The sequence below is a fragment of the Cryptotermes secundus genome, unplaced genomic scaffold (genome assembly GCF_002891405.2).
Source record: "Cryptotermes secundus unplaced genomic scaffold, Csec_1.0 scaffold1688, whole genome shotgun sequence".
Taxonomy (NCBI): domain Eukaryota; kingdom Metazoa; phylum Arthropoda; class Insecta; order Blattodea; family Kalotermitidae; genus Cryptotermes; species Cryptotermes secundus.
This window is the reverse complement of record NW_019734346.1, coordinates 319,409-329,582: the sequence shown is the minus strand read 5'-3', so window position 1 is coordinate 329,582 and position 10,174 is coordinate 319,409. Positions and strand designations below refer to the sequence as shown.

At 38.4% G+C, this 10,174-nt stretch overlaps 1 protein-coding gene across 3 annotated transcripts in view; it reads left to right on the top strand.

Annotated features, from left to right (window-relative positions):
* Window positions 1-10,174, top strand: part of LOC111868714 (5-oxoprolinase) — a 62,357-nt gene that overhangs the window by 14,824 nt on the left and 37,359 nt on the right. For 2 of the 3 annotated variants that reach the window (XM_033753145.1, XM_033753146.1), the window contains exons 6-10: window positions 187-231; window positions 1,855-2,115; window positions 2,784-2,912; window positions 6,719-6,920; window positions 9,713-9,932. In XM_033753145.1, coding sequence (XP_033609036.1) covers window positions 187-231; window positions 1,855-2,115; window positions 2,784-2,912; window positions 6,719-6,920; window positions 9,713-9,932 — 857 coding nt within the window. The remainder of the gene's footprint in view (window positions 1-186; window positions 232-1,854; window positions 2,116-2,783; window positions 2,913-6,718; window positions 6,921-9,712; window positions 9,933-10,174) is intronic. The other variant, XM_023859630.2, reaches the window with a different exon arrangement.

Sequence of the window (10,174 nt, the reverse complement as noted above, 5' to 3'; positions counted from 1 at the left end):
TATGGCGGTTTTGTGAAACTGGATATGGTGGTCTAGCTCGATGCTGTGTTCAGCTACGGCTGACTTGTCCGGATGTTCTAATCGTAGATGCCGTTGATGTTCTTTCAACCTGGTGTCCACAGAGCGGCCCATCTGCCCGATGTAGACCTTGCCGCACTCTNTCGATTTGCTGGCGATTATGAGCATGTGTTTGAATCAACCACAGCTGGAGTCACCATACAGGCTCCACAGGTAATGTATTATAAACACAAAATTATACCTCAAGTAAACATCACCTACTTAGACTGTAATTAAACTGAATTTTGAAACTTTGGTTAGTGTTGTTTAAGAGTGAGAATTAAGTTGGTGTATTGAATTCAGAGCACTTTGCTGGAACAGGATTATGCTGGTTCAACTGTAGTATCAGGTACTTTGATATTAGTTGTACTGAATACCGAATTTATATTATTAAAATGTAGTTGGTGAACAAGATAATAAGCTTTGGTTTCCTCAAGAAGGACTCTGAGCCATGGAGTTAGTGAGTTTAAACAATCTCTTAGATGATTGCATCATTGATTAGTTAATGTGTTGGGTGGCTGGTTAATTGAGTGATTGTTCCATAGTATTCTTTTTATCACCTTCCAAGATTTAGAATTATGTTGTGTTTTCTGTTGCCCTTTCCTTCAATTTTCCCTTATGAATTTACTTCAGTGTCCATATAAATATATTTATGCGCTTGTTGTAACCATTATGTCATTAATGTTTTCCTGACATGTATGTTTAGGTTCCTTGAAATCCTCATAGTCACTATCTTATTCATATTCATATGCAGTCACATTTTCTACATTGTAACTTTTTCTGATACCTGAATTTCTTTATATCTTCCAGTTGCATGGGATGACAGGCAGCAACTGTAACTTTTATTTTTCAATATGTAAAAATAAAGGTTACAGCAGAACTTATAGGTACCTTTATGTTCTATCTCCAAACAAAGTTTCTTATACCTGGTTAAAATGGTGTATTTATTAGTGCATTAAAATTAAAAAAATAAATGCAAGTTTTGTGGCATTGCTGTATTGTAAATTTTTTTAAGTGTATTATTTAATGATGTCATCAGTGTCAAGACTATAGCTTTGATGCTATCATTTTACTTAACAAGTCTTCTCTATTCTTTTTAAGGTCTTTTATCATGAATGGCATGGCAGGGGGTTAGAATAACATGTACAGGTAATTATGTGTGTTGTACAATGAAAAAGGTGGAGTTATTTCTGATCTATATGGCACAGCATGAAGGTGTGTGAATTGTGTAGGAAGAGATCCACACAATTTTTATCTATTCTCATTCTTTTGCCTGTGATGTTGATGCACATTGGATAGGATACTGGGTGGGCTCCGGGCTCCGTGACCATTGTGGACGTGATAATGAGAACAGTTCCATTTACCTTGAAGAGTACTATCTTCTGGGATATAACGCCATGTAGTCTGTTGAAAGTCAACCAATGTTTCAGAGGAACGGACCGAATAAACCAAGCAAGATAACCAGTGTGAAAGCAGGTGGCATGCCAAATAATTTGCTGGCCAGAAATTTCAGATTACATAGGAAGCAGGAACGAAATGGGAGAGTTGGCTTCAGTTCCCATTGGCTTGTCATGGTACAGAATGAAACCTCTGGGCTTTTGCACGGCCAGTGACAAGCCAATGGGAACTGAAACCCACTATTTCTTCAGAGTGAGAGACCAGGTTTCATCAAAATAAAAGCTTCTCATCTTTCACTTCAATATGTAAAGTGACCAGATTTATATACAGATTACTTTGCTCATTGCAGTGATAATGGTAATTCATGGCAGGTTGTGGTACATTTGCCTCTGCTTTCAGCTGGATGTTAATACAGTTGCTGCTGGTGGTGGATCCATGCTGTTCTTCCGCTCAGGCCTGTTTGTAGTGGGGCCTGAATCTGCAGGAGCACATCCAGGCCCTGTGTGCTACCGCAAAGGAGGACCTCTTACTGTGACTGATGCCAATCTGTGCCTAGGACGTCTGCTGCCAGAATACTTCCCAAAAATATTTGGTCCATCAGAAAATGAACCCCTGGATAAAGCAGCAACTATAGAAGCTTTCTACAAACTCACTGAAGAGGTAGATGATTCATGTGAATTTTGTTTGTTTGTTTCATGGTTTACTTAGTGACGTGTGATGTGAACTTTATGTCCGAATAGAAATTTCTTGCCACCCTGAGGCTTAATTATCTAGCATGCAGTGTCTATCAGAAAATATCGACTGATGCTCGCAAGTATAAAAGATTATGTAAACATAAGAAAATCAACAGTTTCTTGGTTCAGGTAATAAGAAAGACATCAGGAATGTTGAATTGTTTGTCATTGCTATCATGTCTGCAGGATAACCATGTCGAGCAACTTAGAGAATGTTCTGCCCTGGGATTGAATTTTGACCTCTCTAATGACAGCCTCAGCTATGGCTTAGGCTGTCCAATTTGCAGTCTTGTGCTGAGTTAGGAGCAGCTGGAAAAAGAACTTGTAATTCTCAGAGACTGCAGATGACTCAAATGAGAGGAAGGATAGTCTTTGAGACAGAACAGACCAATAAAAGCCCATCTTGAAGTTGTTGTCGTCGTCACCGATGGTAATGATGACAGCAACAGTGAATATGTTTATCTCCAGGTGGATGATGATGATGGTGATGATGATGATGATGATGATGAGGAGGAGGAGGAGTAAATAATGTTGTTTCTTATATTCAAGAGTGAGAAACTGACCTTATGCCATTCTTTTATTTTTGGATTCCAGATAAACAATTTCCTTAGCACCCAACCAGATGGCAAAACGAAACCTGCAATGACAGCAGAAGATGTTGCAATGGGTTTTATACATGTAGCTAATGAAGCTATGTGTCGCCCCATCCGGGCCTTGACACAGGTACAGTTTTGTTAATTTCCTATGATGTTCCTAGCTGGTGTTATTAATGACACCTTATGAACATTATTTCAACAGCAATTGTCATAAAGACTGTGCGACTCTTTACAATCACTGTCTTGGTGATTTCTGTCTACAGTCCATTCTTCTTCTGCTTCTTATTGTAACTTTCTCTGTAGTTTCCATGCTGCCATCAAGATATCCCATTAAGAAATACCATCTGTTTCTGCTCTGAACAATTCCTAAATTTGATAATGTAAATTAAAATATACTCTTTTGCCATATACAAGCTAATATTATGTGGCTTTTGAACAGTGGCAATAACAAAATACCATGAAAACAGAGGAACAAAAAATGGGTCCTAGCTTATAAAATAAACCAGCCTGGAAAGAGTTAACAGAGAAAGAATTCTTATGGCTTATGATAGTGCTTACTAACACAAAACTTTTACATGCCATTTCTGACTTTTTCATGCAGTTACCTATAGAGATAATTTAGTGGCTTTTGAGTTTGAGAGGGATAAAGCAATAAGGAGATAAAGGTGCACAGATACAGTAAAATAATGTGATTTGTTATCTCTAAAGCCCTATTATGCTTGGTTGTAGATCCATTTTTGGGGTTTTTAACTTTCAAATCTGTGGACAGGCATTATACTTCAGTATTAGTTGTCACAGTGTTCTGTGTTTTAACAAGCTATGCTAGCAGAAAGTAAGGATAACATTTGACATTTTCTGTGCTTTGCTGACACATGAAGTATAGTCAGAAAGTAAATTATCGGTTGCAGATCTTGAAGTGGTTCATTAAATCTTCAGTACAGATAATATGATGACACAGCATGATTCTTAACCTGTTTCATAAACACTGTAGTCGCCATGAAGCACTTGTACCACAGAATTAGTGTGTCTAGTCCCTACTGATACAGGTTAGTGTTCTTTTTTTTTTAACAATGGTATCACTGCTGTTTTCTTCTTGTCAATGGTTTTGGATATTTGTCGTCAGCATTTTGATCGAATGAGAATTTCTTGGTGTCAGCTTAGTTGGATATACTAATACTTTCTTCTTGAACTGCTACAAAAAATATCAGGTTCCAGGAGTAGTGTGGAGTCATGCATTATCAGGATAGTCTCAGAAGACCCTCTCTGAGAAGATTTGGATATTTATTTTTAATGGATTTATATTCCATACACTTCCACCAGCTCACAGTGAACTGTGTTAAGGTATTTCGTTCGGTGAATGAGTGAATAACTACACAGACTTTCTCAGTACATAGCTGTTCTTTCAGAGCTGCCATATTGAAATGCCTGATATAACTAATTCCATAGAGATGAGCCATTCTTGAGAAGCTGCCAGTTGTGCAGCTACTCAAGAATTTCCAAACATTTTATGGAAGCAGAAGATTCATTACCATGTTCAAAAGAGCCCTCCATTGGTCCCTATCCTGAGCCACATCAATGCAGTCCATACCACCCCATCCTATCCCTCTAAGATCCATTTTAATATTATCCACCCATGAACATTTTGGTTTTCCTAGTGGCCTTTTTCCTTCTGGCTTTCCCATCAATATCCTATATGCATTCCACTTCGCCCACATTCATGTTACATTTCCTGCCCATCTCATCCTCCTTGACTTGATCATTCTAATTACAAATTACAAATTATGAGGCTCCTCACTGTGCAGTTTTCTCCATTTTCCCATCACTTCATCTCTCATCAGTCCAAATATTCTCCTCAGCACCCCACTCTTAAACACCATCATTCCATGTTCCTCCTCTAATATCAGAGCCAAAGTTTCACACCCATTCAGAATCACAGGCATAATTACAGTTTTGTATATTCTGATTTTTACGTTTTTAGACTGCAGATAAGCAGAAAAAATGTTCTGCACTGAATGGTAGGGAGCATTACCTGAATTCAGTCTTCTCTTAATTTCCCCTTACACTCTGTGGTCTAGTGGTCAGCATTCCTGGTTACAGATCCAGAGGTCCAGGACGATTTCTGGCGCTACCAGATTTTCTGACAAGTAGTGGGTCTGGAACGGGGTCCACTCAGCCTCGTGATGATAACTGAGGAGCTATTTAAAGGAAAGAGCGGCTCCGGTCTAGAAAATCGAAATTAACGGCCATGGGGATTCGTTGCGCTGACCACGCGACACCTTCCAACTGCAAAAGTTGCCACTAAATTTTGCTGACAAGTGGCGGTTGCTTGGTCGGCATAGTTTGCTTGCGGACTAAAATCACGGAGTTTTTTTAAAGTTTGATTTGTTACTGTTGTTCCAAAATGTTTGAACTGTGCCACATTTTCAAAGGATCTGTTAGTTGGCTTTATATCATTATTTTGCTTTTCATTCTGGTGATGAGACAGCAACATATAGTCAGTTTTCTCTGTGTTAGTTCTCTGTTAGTTTTTCTAGGTTGATAACCCCTCTTAAATTCATTTATTCCTCTGTACAGGTCTCTTATGTTCTTGTTCTTACTGTTTGTTACAAGCTCCTTAATTTTGTCTTTCAGATAGTCCCTCTTTTTATTACTGAAATGTCTGCTGGCTTCACATCTTATATTGTTCAGATCATCCCCATTTATTTCACTTGGATCCTGTAACCACTGCAATTTGGCTTCTTTCCTTTGATCTAATAATTTTTGGCATCCTTTGTCGAACCATTTCTTCTGCCTCTTCAGCTCCTAATAACCTAGACTGTCTTTGGCTGAAATGTTTATATTCACCCTGATAGTTTCCCAAGCTGTATTAATATCCACCTCAGCATCTAAGTTTTCCAAATCTGTGAACCTATATGAAATTTCCTTCCTGTCAAAATATAGTCAATTTGATTGCGAGTCTTTCAATCAGGAAATGTGCAAGTAAACTTATGAATGTTATGATGTTGGAACATTGTGTTTTTGACAGTCAGTTTTCTTTATGTGGCAAAGGTTACTACCCGAACTCTATTATCCTTACTAATTTTGTGTAAACTCTTGTTCCCAATTGTTGGTTAGAAAATGTCTTCCCAACATAACTTGGAATTAAAATCTCCTAACAAAATTTTCATATTGTATTTGTGGAATTCATTGATTATGCATCTTATTTGCTTGTAGAAGCTTTCCTTCACATCATCAATTTTATCCTCTGTTGGGGTATGAACATTCAGCAGACTCTTAGTATTATGTATGACATCCTATCACTAACAAACTGCTGATATGATTCCGGTGTGTAAGGCTGACAACCTTACCGCCATCTTTGAACCAATTGTCTACATAATGTGGAACCCTCAACATCTCACAAGCTTATGGGCCTTCATGGCTTGTTACAGGGATAGCTTATTTTTTTTAAGGGACTGTAGTACTGACTATGATTGATGGATTCAAAGTCCTACATGAAGTGGCTTTATGCTTGCTTGTTTTGCAAACTGTGTACCTTGTAAACTTCCTTCTGAGCACCCCTCATATGCTGAAAGAATGAGGTCTGAGAGAATCCTCCTTTTCCCACTCCAAAAATAATTTTTCAGTGGAGAGGAAGAGGATGCTAAGTGAAGTTACTAACAGACAGAAACATTGCACTGAAATCCCCTTGGGCAAACATGTGTAACAGTTGAGTGAAGAATCAACATTTTGGAGACTGCTTTGTTTCCTTCATCATGGCCAATGGCCCCTGAATTTGGGGACACAGTAGGTCTCTGATATGTTGGTTTTTAACTCAACTCTTATGCAGTTGATCAGCTGAGAGAATTTTAATGTATTTATATGCCATGAAAGCATCAGTTCTTAGATGTGCAATAGGCCTGCTAGGCCTGAGACAGGTGTTTTATATTTTGACAGGCTAAAGGCTATGACACAAACCACCATGTGCTGGCATGTTTTGGTGGGGCAGGAGGCCAGCACGCATGCTCAATTGCCAGAGCGCTGGGAATGGGGACAGTATTTGTGCACAAATATGCTGGAATTCTGTCTGCATATGGCATGGCTCTTGCTGATGTTGTGCACGAAGCACAGGAACCATGTGCCAAAGTCTATGAACCAGGTAAAGTAGTTTTCATATCTGTGGATTTGCAGAGGTGTTTGTACAAGTCATTAGTACACTTTTATTTTTATAGAATGGGTTAGTCTGTAAGATTAAAGTAACATCTGTAATTGTAGGGATTATCATTTGCAATGAAAAGTTTGATTTGTTTATTGACAGATGGTGGATTTATGGACAGCCCAGCCACACTAATTGTGATTGTCATCATGTAAAATAGTGATTAAAGCCCCAAATTAGAAACTACACTTAAATATCACAGAATAATATTACAGTATTTAAATTNATGGCCGGCTGAATATATTACCGCAGGAGCCGCGGCCGCGGAATTTAAATGACCACGTCAAAGGGTTAATTATTCATATCCTTAGTGGGTTAGTTTTAATCAAACTTTATTGAAATGTTCCCGTTTTTCTTCTTGCAAGGCAAATAATGTGGATAAATATTCCAAATCCTAGGATTACAGATAGAGGTTCAAGGTAATTTCACTTATATAATGTAATCTGTGTGTGGGGGANTTCAATCAGTGAATAATATTGTAATAACTCCTAGGAATCTGCTTAATTATTCATATCCTTACTGGGTTAGTTTTAATCAAACTTTATTGAAATGTTCCCGTTTTTCTTCTTGCAAGGCAAATAATGTGGATAAATATTCCAAATCCTAGGATTACAGATAGAGGTTCAAGGTAATTTCACTTATATAATGTAATCTGTGTGTGGGGGATTGTCGTTACTTCAATGACAACCCACTTCTTCGGAACAGTTTGTAGGTCCTGAAAAGGACCGTTGGTTGCTGAGATGCTTGGCCGGTGAAGTAGCGCCGGTAGGAAGGGATGTTGGTTGCGGTGTGTTGAGGTGACTGAGTCAGTTGACTGGCCTCAGTGCGGCCGTTGTTGGAGAATATTCGCTTGCTGAACGCGGTCGCAGGAGTGGAGAGGCGATAGCTACGCCAGTTGCCCAGTGTGTTGGGCATGACTACCGGCAAATCGAGGCGGCCGAGTTGCCCAGTGAGTCAGGTGTGACTGCCGGACAGCCAAGGCAGTCGTTCCTGGCGCAGCGAATTGCCAATGCCCCTGAAGATCAGCGCTGGTGACGAAGCGTGCTGTTTGTAGACTGCTTGAACACTGCTGTGGAACTGATTTGGAACTGACTTGCGAGCTTGTGCTCCGCCTTTTATACAATGCTCGGTGGGCGGAGCAAAACTTGCATTTGAGGAGCAACAATTTGCAGAGCGCTGATTGGCTAGTGAAAATGAGAAGCAGAAAATTGCAGTGCGTGCTTGTATAAATATGAATGAAACGTCCAGCGATGGTATATTCACTAAGGAGTGAGTGTTGTCTCAAAGACAAGTGGAAACAGCATGCTATGTGGGATGTCCCCACATGTGTTACAATACTGTCTTTTGGTGGTGTCAGGGGGAAGCTGGGTATTTCACCCCCTCCACATTTTGAAAAAGAAACGAGATAAAAATTGAAGAAAAGAAGGAAATTTACAAAATATTATTGATACAAATTTAATAATTTTTAATTAGTAAAAATAGTCTTAAAATGTAAATGTAAGTTATAAGTAAGTTTTCTGGCCACCCCACCTGGAAAACTGGCTGCTGCCCTGGAACTCTGCTCTTTCCAGAAAGTATCTAGGTCCTATTATTGCCTTCATATCCATGTAGTCGCCGTGACTCGGTCATCACAGCTCCATTCATTAGACTAGAGAACATTGTGTTAAGGTGAAGTTGATATCAAAGTAGGGGGACACTGGGATGCATCAAGTCTTCATACTCAAAGTATAAAATGTGTAGAATATCAGTAATTCTGAAGACCTTTGTATGTAGCATTAAAAGTAATTTAATGAATTCTTTCAAGTAATAAAATTATGACAAATATAAGAGTACCAAAGAAGATCTTCTCTAGGTATTCTGTGTTTAAAGTAGATTGAAACAACAATAGTGTGAACAGCGGGAATGAGTACGATATGTAATTCACATCCAGTATGCCATGGCATGTTGACATTTTCCTTGTGGACATATTAAAATCATTAAATCCCATATGCTGGAAGATTTTAAGTAAAGTTAAAAAGTTAATAACTTCCTTAGTTTCTTTTACTTAACATATGACATTTTAACACAAAAGTATAAGCTTTTCTTAGACATCTTGCAAAACTAGAGTACTTATGGTTAGTTAATGCCAAGGCTGTAGAACAATTGTCCCCCCCCACACACACACACACGCGCGCACGCGCGCACACACACGCACACACACACATGCGCGCACACACACACACACAGTGTGTGTGTGTGTGTGTGTGTATATATACGAGTATATAATAATAAAGTGCTTCACCCTTATCATTCTTATATTTATGGAGTATGCAGTTTGAGTCTTGATTGGACACCAGCTGTCCTCATAAATGATTTTTCTAGTTTCTTTGACTTGTTCCAGGAGGAATGCTAAGATATTCCTTGAAAATAACAATTCTGCATCCTTATCAGTGTACCATTCATTACCATCCTGTCTTACATGACATGAAATATCCTCTGTGAAGAGTAGCCAATGTGTAGAGGAACAAAGACATTAATCATTTACAGTAATTTTGAGATGTTAGCACCTGCAAAACAAAATTAATTTTTGGTCGTTATAATATGGCATGTTAGATGTCACAAAGTTATAATTATATAACCTTATTTTTTTTTTATTTATGGTTTGTTTAACCATTTACTGATGTCAATAACTCAAATCATATCATGTCAAATTTAAATTATCAAAATTTGATTAATGTAACATTATCTTGTGGCAGAATCATTCTTATACCTGGATGAGCGGCTGACTGTGTTGGAAAAGCAATGTGAAGTGGAACTAGAGAAGCAGGGATTCAAACCTGAACATATACACACAGAGGCATACCTGCATTTGCGTTATGAAGGAACAGACTGTGCTCTTATGTGTACTGCAAACCCAAGCAGCAAATCTGAGACTGCATGTAAACATGGTGACTTTCAAAAGACATTCTTGCAGAGGTAAGGTATCTAAATTGAAAATGCCTACTTACGTTCTTCTTTCAGCAGACAACAAATCATAATTTTTGTCATTGGAGCTCATCAGTTGGTGTCTAATATTGAAAATTGGCTTTCAAATTTTATCCTTCCAGCATTTCAGCAAATATTGGAAGTAGATCAACAAGTGACATTACTGAAACCCAAAATCCGATCTTCTGCACTAATCCATTGAATTAATTTATTCATGGTATTTAATGGAATCA